This window comes from Cynocephalus volans, chromosome 5 (assembly GCF_027409185.1).
Source record: "Cynocephalus volans isolate mCynVol1 chromosome 5, mCynVol1.pri, whole genome shotgun sequence".
Classification (NCBI taxonomy): domain Eukaryota; kingdom Metazoa; phylum Chordata; class Mammalia; order Dermoptera; family Cynocephalidae; genus Cynocephalus; species Cynocephalus volans.
The window spans coordinates 43,965,112-43,987,821 of NC_084464.1; the positions used below are offsets into that span (position 1 = coordinate 43,965,112).

General features: G+C 53.1%; 3 protein-coding genes across 3 annotated transcripts; 2 read left to right on the plus strand and 1 right to left on the minus strand.

The window, feature by feature from the left end:
• The first annotated feature begins 39 nt into the window (after nt 1-39).
• Nucleotides 40-6,257, plus strand: CFB (complement factor B). Its single transcript, XM_063097593.1, has 18 exons — nt 40-197; nt 284-517; nt 905-1,090; nt 1,243-1,416; nt 1,655-1,756; nt 1,860-1,996; nt 2,298-2,436; nt 2,769-2,900; nt 3,301-3,402; nt 3,478-3,615; nt 4,231-4,328; nt 4,464-4,581; nt 4,792-4,945; nt 5,057-5,133; nt 5,340-5,440; nt 5,541-5,673; nt 5,754-5,803; nt 6,102-6,257. The coding sequence occupies exons 1-18, from the start codon at nt 134-136 to the stop codon at nt 6,255-6,257; spliced, it is 2,295 nt and encodes a 764-aa protein (XP_062953663.1). The 5' UTR covers nt 40-133.
• A 196-nt stretch (nt 6,258-6,453) lies between these two features.
• On the minus strand, nt 6,454-12,336 carry NELFE (negative elongation factor complex member E). Its single transcript, XM_063097499.1, has 11 exons — nt 12,271-12,336; nt 11,759-11,841; nt 10,270-10,339; nt 10,024-10,169; nt 9,452-9,526; nt 9,291-9,328; nt 8,765-9,090; nt 8,517-8,661; nt 8,301-8,355; nt 7,949-8,051; nt 6,454-6,626 (listed from the first exon to the last, which is right to left on the minus strand). The coding sequence occupies exons 2-11, from the start codon at nt 11,831-11,833 to the stop codon at nt 6,529-6,531; spliced, it is 1,131 nt and encodes a 376-aa protein (XP_062953569.1). The 5' UTR covers nt 11,834-11,841; nt 12,271-12,336; the 3' UTR covers nt 6,454-6,528.
• Nucleotides 12,337-12,519: 183 nt separating this feature from the next.
• SKIC2 (SKI2 subunit of superkiller complex) lies at nt 12,520-22,689 on the plus strand. Its single transcript, XM_063096423.1, has 28 exons — nt 12,520-12,576; nt 12,657-12,760; nt 13,415-13,524; nt 13,624-13,741; nt 13,834-13,948; nt 14,069-14,143; nt 14,397-14,450; nt 14,554-14,744; nt 14,910-15,038; nt 15,280-15,425; nt 15,809-15,955; nt 16,083-16,167; nt 16,338-16,444; nt 16,737-16,883; nt 16,961-17,057; nt 17,240-17,452; nt 17,552-17,662; nt 18,870-19,100; nt 19,467-19,604; nt 19,755-19,892; nt 20,030-20,134; nt 20,482-20,629; nt 20,743-20,869; nt 21,261-21,471; nt 21,624-21,734; nt 21,822-22,040; nt 22,217-22,357; nt 22,452-22,689. The coding sequence occupies exons 1-28, from the start codon at nt 12,561-12,563 to the stop codon at nt 22,650-22,652; spliced, it is 3,735 nt and encodes a 1,244-aa protein (XP_062952493.1). The 5' UTR covers nt 12,520-12,560; the 3' UTR covers nt 22,653-22,689.
• Nucleotides 22,690-22,710: the final 21 nt, after the last annotated feature.

The following is a 22,710-nucleotide window of genomic DNA, read 5'->3' on the forward strand; positions in this document are numbered from 1 at the left end:
GGCAGGGGAGGAGAGCAAGACTAGGCCCAGGTCTGGAGTTTCGGCTTGGACACTGAGCCAACCAGACACACAGAACAAGCCTGGATAGGCCATCCTGACCCCAGCCCCAGCTACTCTCCTGCCATCCATCGCCATGGGAAGCAATCTCAGCCCCCAACTCTGCCTAGTACTCTTGGTCTTGGGCTTCTTGTGTGGAGGTAAGCAAGGGTCACTTCTCCCCTCCTGCTATCCCAGCATCCCCCCTTTGCCTGGTGGGGCCAGGCTTATCAGCCTTTCTCTTCAGGTGTGAGCACAACTCCACTGCCTGCAGCCCAGCCCCGGGGCTCCTGCTCTCTGGAGGGGATAGAGATCAAAGGCGGCTCCTTCCGACTTCTCCAAGAGGGCCAGGCCCTGGAGTATGTGTGTCCCTCTGGCTTCTACCCGTACCCTGTGCAGACTCGCACCTGCAGATCCACGGGGTCCTGGAGCACCCTGAAGACCCAAGACCAAAAGATAGTCAAGAAGGCAGAATGCAGAGGTTAGAGGGCAGTGGGCCAGGGGAGGGACGGAGCAGGTGGCAGTAAGGTCGGGACTAGGATGAGATTAGAGTTGTGTTGAGACCAGGCAGGTGGACAAGGTAGGCTGAATAGGAGTAGGAGCAGTTCTAGGGTTGCAGGTGGGAAGGAGGGAAGAGGGGAGCTAACCTTTATTAAGCATTTGGCCTGTGTCAGGCAGCCCTGGCAGTTAAGAGGACACTCAGAAATGGGGAGGAGCAGTGGAACCACCCCATGGGTCGAGGAGTAGGGCTGCTCCTGCTGGACCTGGAAGGCACTGTTTCTCAGCGACAGGGTCTCTGAGACCAGGAAGAATACCCTTAAGGCAGCCCTTCCCTCTTGGTGACTTCTGCTTGTCCCCTTCCCTAAAGCAATTCACTGTCCAAGACCCCAGGACTTTGAGAATGGGTACTACTGGCCCCGGGCTCCCCACTACAATGTGAGTGACGAGATCTCCTTCCACTGCTACGATGGTTACACTCTCCGGGGCTCTGTCAATCGCACCTGCCAAGTGAACGGCCGGTGGGATGGGCAAACGGCGATCTGTGATGATGGAGGTGAGGAGCATCCCCTCCCCGCATGACGTTCCCCTCTCTCCAACAGTGCTCCAGCCTGAGGAATGGGCACTGGGTGCCATAACTCTTGCTCTCTGCCTTGCCCTCTGGGCCTCAGGCTTTGGTGCTCACCTCTGTGTCTCATGCCTCTGCAGCTTGGTACTGCCCCAATCCGGGCATCCCCATTGGCACAAGGAAGGTAGGCAGCCAGTACCGACTTGAAGACAGTGTCACCTACCACTGCAGCCGGGGACTTATACTCCGTGGATCCCAGCGACGAACATGTCAGGAAGGTGGCTCATGGAGTGGGACGGAGCCTTCCTGCCAAGGTGACACTTAACCCATGCCCCCACGTCATATCCTGCTCTCTTGTCTTACTGTCCCCACACCAGGGCACTCTTCTCTCCCCACCTCAACCCAGCTTTCCCCTCACTTCTTCTAAACCTCCCTGTAGAACCTTCTCACTTCTGAGCCCTTCCCACCCTGGAAACCTACCATCTCCTGTTTCTCTGGTCACTGGGTTGCTGACCCTTCCAGATATTTGACCTTATTTCTGATCTCTCTCAGACTCCTTCATGTATGACACCCCTCAAGAGGTGGCTGAAGCCTTCCTGTCTTCTCTGACAGAGACCATAGAAGGAGTCGATGCCGAGGATGGGCACAGCCCAGGTTTGAAGGCAGAGAGGGGAGATGGGCAGGAAATTGGGGGAGGATGGAGAAGGGGCAGCCAAACTATGCAGACTGGAGCCTGAGTCTCTCTGCTGGCACCCAGGCGAACAACAGAAGCGGAAGATTGTCCTGGACCCCTCGGGCTCCATGAACATCTACCTGGTGCTAGATGGATCAGACAGCATTGGGATTGGCAACTTCACAGGGGCCAAGAGGTGTCTTGTCAACTTAATTGAGAAGGTGAAGTCCCCTTCCCCTTGAATGTGGGCACACTGAATGGACCTTGCTGCACTTCCAGGACTAGCTCCGTGGTGTTCCCAGCCCCTCTGAGCCCCAGGGCCCCAGAAGATCTACAGATCCTATTCTGTCCTCCTTCCCTTTTTACCTGAAGCAGTTTCTTGATGTTTAACAGACTCCTTCATGAACCTCAGCAGTTCTTGAGCTTCTTACTAGGAACTTCCCTGTCCCAGCAATGTTGCTGAATTCTCCCAATCAGTATTCTACTTTCAGTATCATGACTCCTTGCTCCCCTCACCCACAGGTGGCGAGTTATGGGGTGAGGCCAAGATATGGTCTAGTAACATATGCCACAGAACCCAAGACTTTGGTTAGAGTGTCTGACCCAAGGAGCAGTGATGCAGACTGGGTCACGAAGATGCTTGAACAAATCAATTATGAAGGTCAGGGGCTAGGGAAGGCAATGGTGGGAGGTTCACTTTGGGATCAGAGAGGTCAGAAGGTTCAGGGGTGCGTGGGGAGGGGGAGTGAGATCACACGAGAGGGACAGAGAGGACCACTTTGTAGTCAAAGGTTGGACTGCAGGATCGTCGGGCAATGGGGGTTAGTGGGAACCTGTTGAGAGCTGGGAGGACCACTTTGTGGTCAAAGGGAAGTCAGTGGGATGACAACTAAAAAAGTTGAAAGATGCAGCATCTCAGTTCCCGATAGGACTTAAGAGTTCAAGGATGGTTTGGAAGACCACATTAGGTGATGACCTCTTCCCTCTCCACAGACCACAAATTGAAAGCAGGGACTAACACCAAGAAGGCCCTCCAGGCAGTGTACAGCATGATGAGCTGGCCAGGAAATACACCCCCTGAAGGCTGGAACCGCACCCGCCATGTCATCATCCTCATGACTGATGGTCAGAAGGAACCTCTCTCCTGCCCCAGCCTCCCCACCCTCTCATACCAGCATGTGCCCTCAAGTCCGCATGTAACACTAGACTTATGGTTGGGGTCCTGAATGCTACTCATAGCTGGAGATTGAGCTCTCCTTTGACCCTTTTAATTTTTTTTGGCGACTGGCTGGTACGGGGATCTGAACCTTTGACCTTGGTGTTATAACACCATGTTTGAACCAACTGGGCTAACTGGCCAGCCCCTCTTGTGACCCTTCTCCCTAAAGCCCTCTGTGATTTGTCACTTCCATTCCCTCCTCAGCCTGTTCACCAGCCATGTGTGTCACTGGCTCTAGCCAATTTATCTTTCTTGACCTTCTTCCTTCTTCACCTCCCACCCTCATGGTCGCTGTCTCTTCTGCAGGCTTGCACAACATGGGTGGGGACCCAGTCACTGTCATTGATGAGATCCGGGACTTGCTGGACATTGGCAGGGATCGGAAAAACCCAAGAGAAGACTATCTGGGTGAGTGACCTTCCCAGGACCCAACATGCTGCTTTCTCAGGGCCTAGACCCTCACTCTCCCTCTTCCTCCCTCAGATGTCTATGTGTTTGGGGTTGGGCCTCTGGTGGACCAAGCAAAGATCAATGCTTTGGCTTCCAAGAAAGAGAACGAGCAACATGTATTCAAAGTCAAGGACATGGAAAACCTGGAAGACGTTTTCTTCCAAATGATTGGTAGGTTGGTTAGAGCATGGTGTTGTAACACCCAAGGTCAAGTGTTTGAATCCCCGTACCAGCCTGCCAAACACACAAAAATAAAAAAACCGAATGATTGGTAGGAAGATGCTAGAAAGGCATAAGGATACTGTCTGGAAAATCAGCTCTTCCCAGGTCCCCCTGAAGTCACTTATTCTTCCTCTACCCCTGAAGCCCTAGTAGTCTGGAAGGCCTTTCTCATTCCTCCTTCTCTACCTCAGTGTCACTATTTTTGTTTCCTGGCACTGTCCATTTCCTGATCTTAGAATCACACAGCTCTGAGCAACTTCAGAGATCTTTCTGTAGCCCCTCATTTTACAGATGTGGAAACTGAGGCCAAAAGAGGTCAAGGGACAGCCAGCTAGTAGGAGTTAGGTCTGAAAACAGCCAGGTCTCTGATTTCTTAGTTTCAAGTTCTTTTCACTGCACAACAGTGGTTCTGTCTCCTAACATGAGGAAACAAATGCCCCGGTCTGTCCTTTCCTCCTTATGGGCCTATGCTTTTCACAGACATGCGCAGATCCCTTCCCAAAATACTGGCACCATATGGGAATGAAGTGTCACCAGTTTTCAGTACATTCTCCTTTCTGCCAGATGAATCCAAGTCTCTGGGTCTCTGTGGCATGGTTTGGGAGCACAGGCAAGGTACCGATTACCACAAGCAACCATGGCAGGCCAAGATCTCAGTCACTGTAAGCATAGCATCCTAGCAGTGGGGACTTGTGGGAGGTGAGGTCAGAGCGTGATGGTAGGGGACGGGCAAAATGTTTATATTGGATTGTGGTTTGTGAAAGCTGAGCTTTCTCCCTTAACCACTCTGTTCCCAGCGCCCTGAGAAGGGACATGAGAACTGTATGGGGGCTGTGGTGTCTGAGTACTTTGTGCTGACAGCGGCACACTGTTTCACCGTGGATGACCAGAACCACTCAATCAAGGTCAGCGTGGGTAAGGATGCAAGTGATTGGTTCTAAGTTCCAGCCATGCCTTCCCGGCCTCCCTCTTCAAGATCACACACCCCACCTGTTCTCAAAGCAGCCCCTGCCCCTGCACCCTGGATCAGTCAGGAATGGGGAAGACTCGAAGTTAGGGGTGATGTGGGGCCAGAGGCAGAAGGCTGCCGACAGAGAGATGGTACCCACTCTCCTCCTACCTCAGGAGGGAAGAGGCGGGACCTGGAGATAGACACAGTGCTATTTCACCCCAACTACGACATCTATGGAAAAAAGGCAGAAGGAATTCCTGAATTTTATGACTACGATGTGGCCCTGATCAAGCTCAAGAATAAGCTGACGTATGACCAGACTGTCAGGTGAGAGCATCTGGATCCCTGACAAGAAAAGGCTGGGATAGTTGGGCTGGAGGGCAGGGGTCTGGGGCAGGCTGTTTGCTGTTCCTAACTTGCCCCCTCTCTCCGTAACAGGCCCATTTGTCTCCCTTGCACCGAGGGAACAACTCGAGCTTTGAGGCTTCCCCAGACAACCACTTGCCAGCAACACAGTAAGGCAAACTCAGGGACAGGACAAGGACAAGATTCTAAGAAACAAGCGGGGCATGAGAGGGAGCTGCAGTAGGAGCAGATAAAGCCAGCTCGGTGCCCAGCTTATAGGAAGGGCTCGGGAGATATCTGCTGAGTGACAAAGGCAATGGGGAGATGGGGTAGGGGTGGGGGCAGCTGAAGTAACACAGTCTGTCCACCTGCCCAGAGGAAGAGCTGCTCCCTGCAAAGAATATCAAAGCTCTTTTTGTGTCCGAGGAGAAGAAGAAGCTGACTCGGAAAGAGGTGTACATCAAGAATGGGGATAAGGTGAGGAATGTGGACCCTTAAGAGATCCTCTAGGCCCCACTCCTTCCTAAGCCGGCTTTGTCCAACACCTTTTCCTCCATGCTTCTCACCTCCCCTACAGAAAGCCAGCTGTGAGAGAGATGCTCGATATGCCCCAGGCTATGACAAAGTCAAGGACATCTCTGAGGTGGTCACCCCCAGGTTCCTTTGCACTGGCGGTGTGGATCCCTATGCTGACCCCAATACTTGCAAAGGTGAGAGCAGGCTCTCTGGTTGTGCTGCAAGTTCCTATGGCCTGAGAGTCCTTTTCCCTACAGCTGCTCCTCTCCTACAGGTGATTCTGGTGGACCGCTGATTATTCACAAGAGAAGTCGCTTCATTCAAGTGAGTTCTCCCTTTTCTATCTGTGGGGAGATGCCAAGTGGTCATCATTGGCCCCAAAGCAGGAAAGCTCAATGAAGGTGGCTGGAAATGGGAGGTGGGCAGAGCCTACCTCACTTTAGGGCTATTCCTTGAAGCAGCCAGCTTAGGGCCATGTGTCCTGTGTTGTGTCAACAGATCTGAGCTGGGTCCCTAGTTTAATTCCTTTAAGTCAGCTCAGATGCAACTGAGAATAGCCATGCTTCCTGGGATTAGGAAGGAATTCTACCAAATGATCCACAGCATCCCCTCGCCCCTGCAGGTTGGCGTAATCAGCTGGGGAGTAGTGAATGTCTGCAAACACCAGACACGGCAAAAGCAGGTACCTGTTCACGCCCGAGACTTTCACGTCAACCTCTTCCAAGTGTTGCCCTGGCTCAAGGAGAAACTCAAACAAGAGGATCTGGGTTTTCTATAAGGGCTTTCCTGCTGGAAACGGGCAGGGGATTGAATTAAAACAGCTTCGACAACATCTGTGTTCCAGATCCTTTTGGGGCAAGGGAGCTGGGAATGTGCGCTGTCCATGTTGTTACAACAAAGATTAAATCTGACAGCCGTTTTTAAAGGCTTAACCCCAATCCCAAGTGCTGAAAAACCAGAGGCTGAGGGAGATGTGTGGCTTCCACCTCAGTGTTTTACTGAGACCAGCATTGGGGGCATATGAGGCACAAGGAATTCAGCTCCATTCCTTAGAAGCCATCCACAAGGTTTTCCTTGTAGACGTCATCACTGTAGACAATCTGAGTCCTCTTGTCCCGGTGGCAACCCTTAGGGCTGTTCTGCACAGCTAGGGAGGGAGGAGAGGAACAGTGAAGGTCTGAAGGAGATCACTGGTCGGACCTCAAGCCCAGAGCCTGACTACCTCACTCCCAGCCTCTGGCTTATGGAAGCCCAGTGTTCATCCTGCCCTCTGGTGGACAGGATGGCCTGTCTCCTCTTAGCCCCCTCAAGCCAGTGGCAGCCAACCCATCACCATGCTGTTCCTGTGGCACATGTGGACACTGTGATGTTTTGTTCTTAAAAAAACCCAAATGTTATCATTACTGAGACATGTGAATGATGTTAACCCACTACTTTAAGTCAATACACCAAAAATTAAAAACGAGAAAATCTCTGCAGCCCTTTGTCAATATGCTGGTCAATTCTGGTTCCTTCCTTTTGTCCGTGGGGCCACTTTTGCTCTGAACCCTTCTTTCTGCTCATCCTTTCCCAGGAAAATCTATTTTCAGGTAAAATGGTTTATTCACACTGAGAAATGCTACAAACTCCACCAGGAGAGCTCATTCCGGGAGTAGCTTTGGTCCTCATCATTCTCCCTTGAGCCTCTAGCTGTTTCTCCCCCTTCCTCATCCTCCCTCCATGGGACATGTCTCTCTCTTCACCCCATCCAGGGGTTCTATCCCCACCACTCTGGGGCAAGAGTGAACGCCTCCACGCCAATTTCCTGTCTCTTTGACCTCTGTGCCTTGGCCCTGTTGCCCACGCCCTCCTTCCCAAAGCTTCAGTGGCCGAGGCCCCCTAGGGCTGCTCCCAGCCCTCTGACCTTTCCTCCTGTCTCCTGTGCTGCATCCGCAACTTCAGCCTAACATGTCAGGAGAGCAGGGAACATGCAGGCCATGAGTACTGCCCTGCTTCCTAACATATTTGTATTCCTTGAATATTCCCCAAGCCCAGTCCTGGGTCACTTTTTCCTCCAAAGCAGTTTCCCCAGATGACACTATCATTTTGCAGCCATCCTGTGATGCAGATGATTCTAATCCATGTTTTCATTCCTCACCTGACACTTGAGTTCCAGATCCCTAGTTTCAAGTGCTTACGAAACCTACTCTACTCCATCTCAAAACGAACAAGCCACACAAGGTGCTTATCTTCCTCACCAACTGGATTCTGACTCCACTTTCTTCCCCATTCCAATCATCACTTTGGGGGTCGTTTTGAATCCTTTTCTCTTCTTCTTCCCTTATCTCTAATTGACAGAGGACCTGACAATTCTCCTTCCCATTTCCACAGCTTCCAAACAAATTTTAATCTCTATTACCTCTAGGGAACCCAGGGACGTACAAGGGAGTGAAATGTGGGGGCAAGGATAAGGAAGAATCCCATTCTTACCCAGGGAGCCCCAGACAGACTTGCCAGTAGCAGCATCCAGCATGGGCTGTTTACGGGCTATGTTGACCTTGAGCTGTACGGACTCCACCTGCGTCCCATTGAGCTGGAGCAGAAGAAAGGAGGGGGCAGAGGTTGGGGGAGGGGCATTACAGATAAACCAAAGGAGTTGTTCCAGGGGTTGCTATCCTAGGAGTAGACTGAACAGGAATCTGAGAATATAAATGTTTCTGTGTGAATTGGGGGAGACTTTCTCTATCAAGATGAACCAATTTTCTCCTGGCTCCCAGTATTTTAAGGTGAAAACATGAAGATAGCAGGATGTATGGGAAGAACAGTTCTGGGAAGTCCCAACCTCAGCAACGGCCTGATCTGCTGACTCCATCTTTTCATAGGTGACGAAGGCACAGCTGGGATAAGAGAAAACAGGGTCAGTAGAGGGCCTATGGGCTCTCCTGGACTAACCAAACCAGTGCTCACAGGCTGCTGGAGATAGGTCAGCTTTCCTCCCCCAGGACTCACACCCCAGGTTCTCCCAGGACTTCTCATCATGCTCCATCGTCATCCTTACTTTCTAGGTGGGTCCATGGAGAGATCAATGATGTTTCCAAAGGGAGAGAAGGCCCCACGGAGGAGGGTGGGTGTCATGTCTTCTCCATACACATAGAGGGTATTCCCCTTCCGAGGGGCCCGGCGTTCAGGGAATGAGTCCGACCCTATGAGATCAGGAATCACAGGAGCCCATCTCACTCTCCACTTTAGCAGAACCCATCTAAACCCTAGCTGAGGTCACCTCTTCCAACAGCCAAGATAACTCACTGCGGAAAGGGCCCTCTCGGTCTCGATCTCGATCTCGATCCCTGTCCCGTTCCCGGTCTCGATCCCTGTCCCGTTCCCGGTCTCGATCCCTGTCCCGTTCCCGGTCTCGATCCCTGTCCCGTTCCCGGTCTCTGTCCCTGTCCCGATTCCTCTCATGGCTGTGGTCTCGGCTGTGGCTTCGGGGTGGGGAAGCTGAGGAACGGGCACCACCACGTTCTTCATAACCCCAGTCAAAGCCTCGAGGGGGGCCATCACCAGCCCCTGGGCCATCTGCCTCTTCTCCATCTGGCCCTAGTTCTCGAAGCCGATCGCTGGAAGACACAAAGCTGGGGAGAGGCAGACAGTGAGGATCAAATGGGGCCTTCACCTCTTCCTCCCAGACCCTGTGGAGACTCAACACTCCCCCTGCATCCCAGCTCCTTCTACTTCAGCCCCAAACCTCCCAAGGACTCAGGCAATCAACCCTCCCCTGCTCCCTCCTCATTCCCTGCCAAGTGGGACCCAGTCCTATCCCTAACTCTCTAACCTCTCATACAGAGATTTCCTCTGGGGACGTCTGGATGACTGAAAAAGAGACCAAGAACGGTTAAAATGATTCCCAGTTATTGGCATGTCATCCAAAATATGTGGGTCTCTCATCTTCTTCAATCCTCAGCCCCTCAGGGATGGAGAACTGGGAACCATTACCTCCTGCAGGTCGTCATCAGCTGATATGCTCCTCTGGAACGGCTGGAAAGTGGGGACTGGCCCCTTCTCAGGGTCCTGGAGAGAGGTGGTAGAGAACTACCTCAGTGTGGGAGCAGGAGGATGCCCAACCATAGGACAGAGAGCTTCCGCTTCCCTCACCCTCTTCTTGGCTCCCTCTCATCTTTCTATGTTTTTTTTTGTACATATCTTATTTGACTACGTGGTATCTTTCATAACTGACCTAATATACATGTGAAGTATTTAGTTTATCTAAACCTCTCTTGGACCTGATGACATTTTCAGCTTGTTCAACCCCTCAAAGCCACATATTCCAAGAGCTCCAATCCAAGGTGGATTAGAATCATTCCATGGAATGTGTATAATGGAAAAGGATTTAGGAGTCACCCAGTTTTTTCATTTTACTGATAAGAAACCTGAAACTCAGAATGGTACAGCAATTTGTCCATGATTGAATATGCATTACTTTTTCCCTAAGCCCACCTCCATTCCAACTTGGAGAGATGCCCTATGAAGTCAAGGGTTCCCTGAACAGTACTTCTGCTTGTGCTCACCTTTAACTTCCCCTCTAGGGTTCGAGAACGTTTGAAGCCCGAGTTCTTTGTCTCAGCCTTGATGGCACTGATGGCTCCTGACTTCACCAGCTGCTTTGCCTGCTCTGTTGCTGTGGCTGTGTCCACCACAGGCTGCTCTGACAGTGCTGGAGTGGTGAGGGAAAGAGGCATTATGATGGCCAAGCTGTGACAAAGGTCAGCCCCATGCTGCCCATTTCCAGTCCATCCTATATCCCCGTCACTCACAGCGTTTGACACCGCCTTGGCTGGCTGTGCTGCTGCTATTTTGCTTCTTCAGAGCTAGCAATGCCTTTTTCTGAGAATGAGGGTGAGAAGAGAGGGGTCAGTGAAGGCCAGCCCCTGACCAAGTCCTCTCCCAAGGCCTATGGGCACATCATTCCAGGGACACTTTTCTAGGAGAAAACAATGCAAATGGTTCTCCCTGAGGGGTGCAATGAGGCAGCCCTTCTCGCACCTGGTCCCCTAGATCATCCACAATGCTGGTAATATCTAATTTAACCAAATGATAGTATCCAGAGGCCTTGCAGAGCTCACATTTTTGAAGCTGAAAACAAAGAATTCAACCATGGACTGGAGTCCCAGGATATAAGCTGCAATTAAGTATAAGTCTATGTGCCTTTCTTGGGGGCTTCATCCAACCATCCCCTGCATATTTAATGAGGCCCAGCCATGACTTTGTAACAGGGGCATACAAAAGTATAATATTGGTTCCCACCCACAAGAAACTTACAGTCTGGGAAATAAAATGACTAAATTGAATCACCAAGAATGATCATAAAGAGGTGATTATTCCCAGTTAAAAGCAAGTAAGATTTTCTGATGCTTAATGACTATTATACTGGGTCCTGGGTTTCTACACAACACAGATAGAGAAAAGTATTTTAGAAGAGTATTTGTGTAAAGGGTATTTAAGACAAAGAGAACAGGGTGTCGAAGATGCAGAGATAAGAAAGCTTTGGGAGTAGTGAATAGTTCTATCTGACTAGACAGAAATGACAACCTAAGGTTTTGGGGGTTTGTTCTACAGACAATGTGAAACCACTTATGGGTTTTAAGGAAGACAGAACAGAGTTTTATATTTTCAATGGATCATTTTAACAGGAGTGAAAAAGTCGTCCAAAAAAAAAAGAAAAGACCAGAAAACTTATTTAGAGGCCTTTACAACAGCCTAGGTGAGTGTCAGCAAAGCTCTGCTCTGGGGAATACATAGGAAAGAACAAACAGGAGAAATTACTTCAAAAGAAGACTCAAGAAGGCTTGGTAAACGTTTGGCTATGCAAATAGTGGAGAAGTCAGAGATGAGATTTTGAGTCTAAACACATGGGAGAACTGAGTGTAGTCAGTCCTATTTGGAAGTTCAAGAAAAGGAACTAGTTTAGACTAAATAGGAAGATGATAGCTCCAATTTTAAGTATCTGAAGGTTATTAGTAAGATACTAGGTAGAACCGAAAGAACCAAACTTTGGGATCACCAGCTCTTAAATGATACTAAAAGCCACGGGAAAAGAAGACAATTTCATGATAGACTTCAAAGAAAAGTGAGAAGGTCCACACCAAGATTTGGGAAAGCCCACCTCCTGATGCTACACTGAGAGGCGACATGTCTCCAGGTATGAGCCAGAAGGACCCTCCCCCCATTTCCTCACACTCACCCCAGGTGTTCTCAGAGTGCAGTCTGTGAAAGGCTGAGCCATGCCCACACACACTCCCTCACCTTTTTCTTGAGTTTGTTGAATTTCTTCTGCAGAGCCTCCTCCTCCTCGCTCAGTCCGGGGGGTAACACCAACATGGTGGCTCCTGGTTCAGGGGCAGGGCCCAAGACATCTTTCTCCACTGTCACCGCCCAGAGTTTACACGCCGTCCACACTGTACCCAACCCCACCCCTCCAGGCCTGCCAACTCCTGCCTTTGGTCTTTCCCTCCCCTTTGCTTAAACCAGGCTACCGTCCAAGCTCGGGATCAACCAGCATTCCTTCTCTCCAGGGATCACAGACACCAGCGCCTTGGGGTACTACGTAGTCCGGGGAGGGAAAAAAACCTCCTCCATTGCCAAGAGGATGTCACCCGACCCCCCTACCCGCCCTGGTGTTAGTATGGCCAACCGCAGGATCCGAACGTCAGAGGCGGGAGCGGAACCCGCGTGGCGCTCTCAGAGCAACGAGAAGAGGAAAAAGAGAGAAGGGGCTCGGAAAAAAAGGGCGAAGAGCGAGGAAGAGAAACCCTTACCTGAGGGGGCGGCAACAGCGGCCCCACGGTCTCGGGCTGCGCCCGCGCTTGCCACTGATAGCGGGCTCAGAGCGATGACGTACCGAAGGGCGCAGAACGCCGTAACCAACGCGGCCCTAGGAGCAGGCACTTCCGCCCGGCCTTCCACCGTTCCAGGTTGGCGCCTACTGACTGGAAGTGGGGAAGTGGATGCCGGAAGTTAGCTTCACTTCCGCCCGTTCCGGGGCGGGGCTCACTCCGCGGCTGCTCGTTGCACTTCCGGGCTGCCCGGCAGCTACCTTGGCTCCGGAATGATGGAGCGACTCGGTGAGGGGGCGGTGGGGTGGAACCGAGTAGTAGACAGGGGATGACCCCTGACCCCTGACCCCTGACCTTTCCTTCTGTAGTGCTACCTCCCCCAGATCCCCTGGACCTGCCCCTTCGGGCCGTGGAGCTGGGATGTACAGGGCGCTGGTTGCTGCTGAACCTGCCTGGGGCTCCAGAGAGTACCGTGAGTGACTTGTGACCCTAACTTTGGTCCGCATTGAGCCTGACACCTTCTCCACTCTCCTCACAGTAGGATCTACCTCTCTTATGGCTGGACACCTGGCATACAGGTTCTAACTGGTGCTGGACAGACCCCAGTCCAGAAGACCAGAGGACCTGCGGTGGATCAGCGCCCATGTGGGGACAGAGCAGGGAGTGCTGCGGATACCTTAGCTCTGAAAGCTGCTCTTTCAAATGTGTCTTTTGTCCTTGGAGCCCCCTTCTTCTGTCTCCAAGTATCAGGGCATTTGTTGGTGGCTGAAATGCTAGCTTTTGAGTCAGGGGACTCTAAATCTTTAGGTCTGGGACCCCTTTTTCTAAAACTAGTGCTTTTCAAATTTCAGCATGCCTCATGACTAGCAGGGGAGCTTTTTCAGATACAAATTCCTAAGTCTGCCTCCATGATTCTGAAATCCAAAATCTGCATTATTAACCAGTGCCCCAGGTAATTCAGTAGCAGGTAGTTTTTGGACAACCTTTGGAAAATATCGCTTCAGCCTGATTGTCCTAGTCTCGTAGGACATCTGCCATTTCTGATCTAAACCCGAATCTCATTACCTTTTGTCTGCATTTTAACCTCTTTCCTTACTTAATGCCTCTCATCTTGCCCCTGTTCCAGCTTCCCCATGGCCTCCCTCCCTGTGCCCCAGATCTGCAGCAAGAAGCAGAGCAGTTGTTTCTGTCATCCCCAGCCTGGCTGCCTCTGCATGGTGTGGAGCACTCAGTCCGGTGAGGAATCTGGAGGGGCCCAGATTAGAGTAATGCGTTCCTGAAGGAAGCTGGGATAGGGGAGAAATAAGACCCCCAAATTATTTTTCTTCTCTCCAGAAAATGGCCGAGGAGGACAGATCCCTGGTCTCTTCTGGCTGTCCTGGGGGCCCCAGTCCCATCTGACCTACAGGCCCAAAGACACCCAACCACAGGCCAGATACTGGGCTACAAGGAGGTAAGAGATGAGGGGCCATGAGAAGCAGAATTGAGAGTGGGGGAGGTCAGAGGCAAATTCAGCCTCACTGGGGTTCTCATCTCTCGCCTCAGGTCTTGCTGGAGAACACAAACCTGTCGGCCACAACTTCCTTGTCTCTTCGCCGGCCTCCAGGGCTGGTCTCCCAGTCCCTGTGGGGGAATCCAACACAATACCCTTTCTGGCCAGGTGACTGTTGTGGAGACAGGACAGTAGGAGAGGGGGCCCAGGGGTCTCCAGGGAAGGGTTCCCCACCCATCCTGTATTACCCTCATCCTATGAATCCCTGTTTGTCCACCCTCTCCCCAGGTGGGATGGAGGAGCCCACCATAGCAGATCTGAGCACTCAAGACGAGGCTGAGGAGGAGATAGACTTTGAGAAAGGTGAGGTGGAGCCCCGAATCTGGACCCTGAGGAGGAGTAGCCCAGGCCTATCACCCTTCCATGCCTGTGAGCAAATTAGGAAAAGGTGTCCTTTTCGTAACAGGTTTTACTCTTATCTTTCAGAAAACTGTCATAACAGACATCCCCATCTACAATGTCTGTGCTGTGAATGATTCCTTTAGATTTAGACGATATACAACTTGTACAATAGCAGCAGTGGCCCTGATTCTCTCTCTCTGTCCCTGTCCTCCAGATCTTCTGACTGTTCCACCTGGCTTCAAGAAAGGCGTGGACTTTGCACCAAAGGGTGAGTTTTAGCTTTGTGGTGGGGGGCATAGGAGAAGTGGTCCCCTTCTCCTACTGGACAGAGGGGGACATGACAAGGTTGCCCTTTTCACCTTGCTTCTCAGATCACCCAACTCCAGCTCCTGGGTTGCTCAGCCTCAGCCGTCTGCTGGAGCCCATAGATTTGGGTGGGGGTGATGAGGATGAGAGTGAGGCAGTGAGACAGCCAGGAGGTCCCAGAGGGGACACTGCTTCAGCCTCTCCCTGCAGTGCTCCCCTGGCCCGAGCAAGCAGCTTGGAGGACCTAGTGTTGAAGGTTGGTGGTTCGGGGTGGTGGAGGTAAGAAAGAAGGGGCTGTGCCACAGGGAGGGTGGGTTGGCCGGCGTGGGCCTTGGGGGAAGAGTGGAACGTCATTTGGGAGGAGGGTAATCCAGAGCTTTCTGTCTGCATCTTTGTCACTCCCCATCCCCAACTTTTCCAGGAAGCGTCCACAGCTGTGTCATCTCCAAAGCCACTAAAACCTCTGCCTCAGGAGCAGTGGGCCATTCCCGTGGATGTCACCTCCCCTGTTGGTGATTTCTACCGCCTCATTCCCCAGCCAGCCTTCCAGGTACCATGGCCTAGTCCTCACACTCCTCCACCTCTTGGTGGGTCAGACCCCTCCCTAACTCCCAGCCCACTCCTTGTCCTGTTTCTCCACCAGAGGCCAGAGACCTTCCAGGCCAATCTTGGTCCTCAATCCCAGCCTTGCCTCACTCTGGCCTTCTCCCCTGTGCCCTGCATGTCCCTGAGCAGGAGGAAGGAAGGCCCCTCTCCCTTTTCCAGCCTGCATCTATTTCTCTCTCCCACAGTGGGCCTTTGAGCCAGATGTGTTTCAGAAGCAGGCCATCCTGCACTTGGAAAGGCACGACTCTGTCTTTGTCGCAGCTCACACATCTGCAGGAAAGACAGTTGTGGCTGAATATGCCATTGCCCTGGCCCAGAAACACATGACACGGTACAAATCCTCTCCCCAACCTGCCCCTTCAACAGCCAGTCTGGTTTTCTCCTGCATCCTTTCATAATCTCGTCCCTCCCCCCAGCACTCTACCCATCCTTTACATGAAAGGGTCGGGTAAGAGACTGGGACGGGCCAGAGAGAGAAGTGAAAAGTCATGGTGGGGGAGAAAAGCTAGAAGAATGACCCGGGTTAGTTTAGGAAGTAGTTGGGGGACAGATTTTTTGGGGGTCATATGGTGGAAGAGAATGTGAGGGCAGTTTGGATGAAGAAGAGGAGCTGCTGAGCCTCCAGGGCATGTTTCTGGGGGCTTGGCATGGGAGAGGAGGTGCTGACTGCGAGGCTGTGTGGACGGACTGGCTAACTTCACACCCTTTTCCCAGCACCATCTACACTTCGCCCATCAAGGCTCTGAGCAACCAGAAGTTCCGGGACTTCCGAAACACATTTGGGGACGTGGGGCTGCTCACTGGGGACGTGCAGCTGCACCCAGAGGCCTCCTGCCTCATCATGACGACAGAGATCCTTCGGTGAGAGATGGGCACTCGGCACGGGCGGCTTGTCGTTGGGAAGATGAGGCTGCTTCAGTGAGATGCTGGCTGAAGAGAGGGTGGAGACGGGACCACTGGGAACCAGCCCTCAGCCTCTTCTCCCCAGCTCCATGCTGTACAGCGGCTCGGACGTTATCCGGGACCTGGAGTGGGTCATCTTTGATGAGGTTCACTATATCAACGATGCTGAGGTAAGGGGCATGGGCCCCCCAGATCCCGACAGTCCTCCCGTGCAGGACTCGGTGATCAGCTCCCGCATTCCACATGCCCTGAGGCCCTTACTGCCTTCTTTGCCCCCAAATAGAACCCTGTTGCACTTCTCTCTGTGCTCCCATGACCTGTCTTCCCTCTCTGTGCCCAGCGGGGGGTCGTGTGGGAGGAGGTGCTCATCATGCTTCCTGACCACGTCTCCATCATCCTGCTGAGTGCTACTGTCCCCAACGCCCTGGAGTTTGCTGACTGGATTGGGTGAGATGTGTGTTCTAGGTGCTCGGGTAAAGGGGGCTGTAGTACTCCTTGGTTGTGGTGGGGGACAGTGGTCAGGCCTTGGGGATGGGGAGGAGGAAGAAGGGGCTGGCAGACGTGTCCCACTGGGGCAGCTGTGGGATTCACCTTGGGCGCAGATTACTTTGCATGTTGAGATGGGATGGCAGGGACAGCTTTGTGTTCTGTATCTCAAAAAAGACTAGATGAAGTCAGAGCAGGTGGGGAAGGGGGTGGGGACTCCCACCCTTGACCTGCTGCCCTCTCCTCCCTTCAGGCGACTGAAGCATCGCCAGATCTATGTGATCAGCACTGTCGCCCGCCCTGTCCCCCTGGAGCACTATCTCTTCACAGGGAACAGCCCCAAGACCCAGGGGGAGCTCTTCCTGTTGCTGGACTCCCGAGGAGCCTTCCACACCAAAGGGTAAGCCTGGAGATGGGGGAGAGAGTCAGCACTGGGCCCGCACCTGGGTGTGATGGCTGCTCCTCCCTGTGCCCCAGGTACTACGCAGCTGTGGAGGCCAAGAAGGAGAGAATGAGCAAGCATGCCCAGACTTTTGGGGCCAAGCAGCCCACACATCAGGGGGGGCCTGCGCAGGTGAGAACTGGGAGGTTTCATACCTGCCAGCACCTGCTCCTCCCCCATCCTGTCTTCATTGGTCCCCAGGGATTTGGACTTGAGCTTAGAGCTCAACTGCCTGACTTGATCCCGCTTCACCTCCCCCACTTCAGCTCCTTGGTTCAGGGTCTCAACCTCCACCCTTTCCTCTCCTTCCCCAGGACCGTGGAGTATACCTGTCCCTCCTGGCCTCCCTCCGCACCCGTGCCCAGCTGCCTGTAGTGGTATTCACCTTCTCCCGGGGCCGCTGTGATGAGCAGGCCTCGGGCCTCACCTCGCTTGACCTCACCACGAGTTCAGAGAAGAGTGAGATTCACCTCTTCCTGCAACGCTGTCTTGCTCGTCTCCGTGGCTCTGACCGCCAGCTGCCCCAGGTACCTCTGTGTGTGTACATGTTTGATCTGGGAGACTGGGGGAGATAGTATGTTCCAAGACTCCATCCCTGACCATGGGCCTCCTCCATGCCCCCACAGGTCCTGCACATGTCAGAGCTCCTGCACCGTGGCCTGGGTGTGCACCACAGCGGCATTCTGCCCATCCTCAAGGAAATTGTGGAGATGCTCTTCAGCCGTGGCCTGGTCAAGGTGCACACAGTGGTGGGAGAGGGACTCTCCAGGGTGATGTTGACCACCTAGGGGCTGCCAAGAGGGCAGAGGAGCAGAGGTTTAGGTAGGACAGTACAGTGGTTAAGAGCTTGAGTTCAAGGTCCAGACTGCCTGAGTTTGAATCCCAGCCCACCAATTACTATGTGACCTTAGACAAATTACTTAATCTCCCTGAACTTTAGGTTTCCCCCCTTAAAATGAAGCAGTTCTCAGAAGAGAAACCCAAGGAGCTAGCAAGCATATGAAAAGTCATTAGTAATAAGAGAAATACAAATTGAAATACTGACAAGATGACTTTACAGCTGTTAGACTGGTAAAATTTAGGAAGCTGGTTAATGCCAAGTGCTGCTAGAGATGTAGGAAACTGTGATTCTAGGAAACCTCATACAGGCCAGTCTGGAGAGTACCCTGGCTTTATTTAGGCAAAATAAGTATAATATACTCTTTGGCCCTAAATTGCATTTCCAAATATATACTGCAAAGAAATGCTCACCCTGGTCCATGAGGGCACATGTATGTTCTTCCTTTGTTCGCTGTGATCTTGTTTATGGTGGCAGGGTGTTGGTGTACCAGGGTGCTCTTCACTGGGAGAATGGGTAGGTAAATGTGGGGGATGCACCTCACAGAGTGTTCTGCAGCAGTGGGAAGCGATGGCTTAGATATAACCACAGAAACATGGATGGATGTTGAAACACAATGTGGAGGAAAAGAAGACAACAATCAGATATGTAATTGCCTTTAATGTGAATTATACATCACATACACACAAAACAAGGAACGTTGCACAAAAACATATTCACACAGAAAGATACTCATTAAATACATGGTGGGCTGGCTGGTTAGCTCAGTTGGTTAGAGAGTGATGTTATAACACCAAGATCAAGGGTTCAGATCTCTGTACTGGCCAGCCACTAATAAAAAAGAAAAAAAGTAAGAATAATTGCAGTTAGGGGATGGGAGTGGGATATGAAGGTAAAAGGAAAGAAATAGGTGGTTTCATAAGTAAGATTAGGAAGATGATAGTAACTACCCTGCAGATTTGCCTGGAGAGTTAAATAAGATCCCACAGTAACAATCTGGCACTGTGCCTGGTGCCTACTTAGCCTTGGCTGCAAAGTAAAGTGGGCTTGGCCAGAGCCAGGGCTGTGTAGCCCCTTTGCTGATCCTCTCTTTCCCTCTGTCCCAGGTCTTGTTTGCCACAGAGACCTTCGCCATGGGTGTAAACATGCCAGCCCGTACAGTGGTGTTTGACTCCATGCGCAAGCATGATGGCTCCACCTTCCGGGACCTGCTCCCTGGAGAGTATGTGCAGATGGCAGGCCGAGCAGGACGGAGGGGCCTGGACCCCACAGGCACTGTCATCCTGCTCTGCAAGGGCCGGGTGCCCGAGATGGCAGACCTGCACCGCATGATGATGGTGAGCGGAGCAGCAGGGCTCCAGCTTTGGAGACTTGCTGGATTCTCTCTCTTCCAACCACCCTCTTCTTCTCTCCTCTCTTCTGACTTTTTCTTATTTTGCCTGGGAGAAGCCATCGTAGGAGTGAGCAAATCCAAGGATGTGATTAGATTCCATTCTACTATGACTATGGAGCTAGATGGCCTTTGAGAGTATTTATTTCATTTTCCTCCCTTATGTTACAGAGGAGGTGAGCAAGTGGTTTGTCTAAGGCCCCATGTCTGCAGAGCTAGGACTAGATATGATGAAAGTAGACCCAGTCCCAGAGGACTGGCTGGGGATCAGTAGGTCCTACCCTGATCTCAGTGGCTTCTGATCTGGCTCCAGGGGAAGCCGTCCCAGCTGCAGTCCCAGTTCCGCCTCACATACACTATGATCCTCAACCTGCTACGGGTGGATGCCCTCCGGGTGGAGGACATGATGAAGAGGAGCTTCTCTGAGTTTCCATCTCGCAAGGACAGCAAGGTGAGGAGGTGACTAGTGTACAGGGCAGGAGGTGGGACAGAGCCAGGGTGGGAAGAGGTGGACATCTACATGCCAGTAGGGTGAAGGTGGGGGTGTGGCAGACTGGGCCTGGAGACTCTCGTTTCACAACCTCCCCTCACATCTCCCCAGGCCCATGAACAGGCTCTGGCTGAACTGACCAAGAGGCTGGGGGCCTTGGAGGACCCTGACACGACTGGCCAACTTGTCGATCTGCCTGACTATTACAGCTGGGGGGAGGAACTGACAGAGACCCGGAACATGATCCAGGTGAGTGTGTGTGAGTGTTGGGGAGATGATGGGAGAAGGAGGAAGAGAATGCATCACTCTGGGTGCCTCTGAACCTGGTCCCAGTGTCCCTGGATGCCTCCTCCCATCTCCCCTTTGTGCCTGTTTGTGCTCTTCAGCGACGCATCATTGAATCTGTGAATGGGCTGAAATCTCTCTCGGTGGGAAGGGTGGTGATTGTGAAGAATCAGGAGCATCACAATGCATTGGGTGTGGTCCTGCAGGTGAGGGTGATGGGAATTTAGGCGCCAGAGGGTGGGGGGTGGGGAGCAAGGGGGCAAGGGAGCAAGCCCTCTCTCTGTCTTCCCAGTTGGGTTGGGAGCAGGTTGCAGTCACCACAGTGTGCTCATTTTTCCTCTTGCCCTCCCTTCCTTCCCATCACCCCCACTTCATGCCCACCTTCTTCCACTGCCCCCCAAGAAATCTGTTCTGATTGCTTGACTTGGTTACCCCTCCATACTGGTGGCTCTGCATGGTTGCTCCCTGATCCCTGCCCAGGCATAGAGATCTGGTCTCCACCTTTGATGTCCACTCCTCACATCCCCCTGTCCTGCCTCCCTGTCTCCCCCAGGTCTCCTCGAACTCCACCAGCAGAGTATTCACAACCCTGGTCTTGTGTGATAAGCCTAAGTCCGAGGACCCACAGGACAGGGGGCCAGCCACTCCAGATGTACCCCACCCAGATGATCTCGTGGGATTCAAGCTGTTCCTGCCTGAAGGTGAGAGTGAGGCATGAAGGTGAGAGTGAGGCAGGTGTGTGGCTTCCTGGCAGCAGTATAAGCAGGATGTCTTTGTCCACCTTGAGGTCTGACCTGCTCTCCCCTTTTCACAGGGCCCTGTGAGCACACCATGGCCAAGCTCCAACCAGGAGACATGGCTGCCATCACCACCAAGGTGCTCCGGGTGAATGGGGAGAAGATCTTGGAGGACTTGAGCAAGAGGCAGCAACTGAAATTCAAGTCAGAGATGCTGGGGAAGCCGTTTTCCTGGGGAGGGTTGTGTAGTATAGGGTGTGGGGTGTGTGGTTGGGAAGCCTTTCCCAGCCTGGGGGAACCATGAAATGGGATGGTGTGGTGAGGGGGCTCACCCAGCCTGAGAAGGACCATAAAGAGGGGGATGTGGTGAGGGGGCTCTCCCAGCCTGAGGGGGACCAGGAAGTGGGAGGGGATGTTTTGAGGGGGCTCTCCGAGCCTGAGGACCATAAAGCGGGGGGATGTGGTGAGAGGGCTCTCCCATCCTGAAGGGGACCATGAAGTGGGGATGTGTGGTGAGGGGGCTCCCTAGTCTGAGGGGTGCTCCTATGGGAGGGAAGCCTCTTACCCCAGATCTCAAGACCCACTCCCTCTTCAGGAAGGATCCTCCCTCAGCGGCTGTGACCACTGTTGTCCAGGAACTGCTGCGCCTGGCTCAGGCCTACCCAGCAGGACCCCCCACCCTTGATCCTGTCAATGACCTGCAGCTCAAGGATGTGTCAGTGGTAGAGGGTGGGATCCGGGCTCGGAAGCTGGAGGAGCTGATCCGGGGGGCTCAGTGTGTGCACAGCCCACGTTTTCCTGCCCAGGTAAGGCCCTGGATGCTAACTCCCAAGCTGGGAGGGGGGCTTTGCCTCTCTGGTCCCCGAAAGACTGGCTGCCCCCATCTCCGTCCTTGTCCTCAGTGCACCCTACTGAGGGGTGAGGAGGCTGATGGGCTCCTGCCCGTGGCTCTCTGCAGTACCTGAAGCTGCAGGAGCGAATGAAGATACAGGAGGAAATGGAGCGGCTGCGCTTCCTGCTGTCAGATCAGTCACTGCTGCTGCTTCCCGAGTACCACCAGCGAGTAGAGGTGCAGGGGCAGGGCTGGGGGCTGGGGGCTGGGGGCTGGTGTGGGAGAGGACAGCAGGCTCCCCAACACCTGCTCTCTATCTTCCAGGTGCTCCGAATGCTAGGTTACGTGGATGAGGCAGGCACCGTGAAGCTGGCAGGGCGGGTGGCTTGTGCCATGAGCAGCCATGAGTTGCTCCTCACTGAGCTTATGTTTGACAACGCGCTGAGTGCCCTGCGGCCTGAGGAGATCGCGGCCCTGCTCTCTGGCCTGGTCTGCCAAAGCCCTGGGGACCCTGGGGATCAGCTCCCAAGCACCCTCAAGCAGGTAGGGACACCTCCCTTCTCAGTCTGTGGCATTCCCAACCCCTACCCCCAGGTATTCCCCAGGTGACCCCTCCAGCCTGTAAGAGCCCCTAAGAGTGGGAATGGCTTCTTCCTTGATCTGGGCCTCCCTGCCAGGAGTAGGTAGGCAGGCCTTAACTCCTCCTTCCCCCTCTGCAGGGAGTGGAATGTGTCCGGGCTGTGGCCAAGCGGATTGGTGAGGTCCAGGTGGCCTGTGGCCTGAACCAGACAGTGGAGGAACTCGTGGGGGAGCTGAATTTTGGGCTGGTCGAGGTTGTATACGAGTGGGCCCGGGGCATGGTGAGTACCTGGTGTCTGGGGCTGTGTGGAAGGCTGGCTGGGAAGAGGCTGCCCAGGCCTAGCATGTTCAGTCCTCACCCTGCTCTCCCCATAGCCCTTCTCTGAGTTGGCAGGGCTCTCAGGGACTCCTGAAGGCCTGGTAGTCCGCTGCATCCAGCGCCTGGCTGAGATGTGTCGCTCGCTGCGGGGAGCAGCCCGCCTGGTAGGGGAGCCTGTGCTGGGAGCCAAGATGGAGACAGCCGCTACCTTGCTGCAACGGGACATTGTCTTTGCAGCCAGCCTCTACACCCAGTGAATGATCCCCATGTAAAAATGGAATAATAAAACAGCAAATCACCATGTGTGCTTGAGGT

Bases quoted from the DNA above. Each gene is read 5' to 3' on its own strand.
- CFB (XM_063097593.1), top strand. From the start codon at position 134: ATGGGAAGCAATCTCAGCCCCCAACTCTGCCTAGTACTCTTGGTCTTG. The intron at 5,441-5,540 runs GTGAGGAATGTG...CCTCCCCTACAG, and splicing joins ACATCAAGAATGGGGATAAG to AAAGCCAGCTGTGAGAGAGA. The intron at 5,674-5,753 runs GTGAGAGCAGGC...CCTCTCCTACAG, and splicing joins TGACCCCAATACTTGCAAAG to GTGATTCTGGTGGACCGCTG.
- NELFE (XM_063097499.1), bottom strand. From the start codon at position 11,833: ATGTTGGTGTTACCCCCCGGACTGAGCGAGGAGGAGGAGGCTCTGCAG. The intron at 9,091-9,290 runs GTTAGAGAGTTA...GCCTCTCCCCAG, and splicing joins AGGAAATCTCTGTATGAGAG to CTTTGTGTCTTCCAGCGATC. The intron at 8,662-8,764 runs GTGAGTTATCTT...CTGATCTCATAG, and splicing joins CCGAGAGGGCCCTTTCCGCA to GGTCGGACTCATTCCCTGAA.
- SKIC2 (XM_063096423.1), top strand. The intron at 16,445-16,736 runs GTGAGATGTGTG...TCCTCCCTTCAG, and splicing joins GAGTTTGCTGACTGGATTGG to GCGACTGAAGCATCGCCAGA. The intron at 16,884-16,960 runs GTAAGCCTGGAG...CCTGTGCCCCAG, and splicing joins GGAGCCTTCCACACCAAAGG to GTACTACGCAGCTGTGGAGG.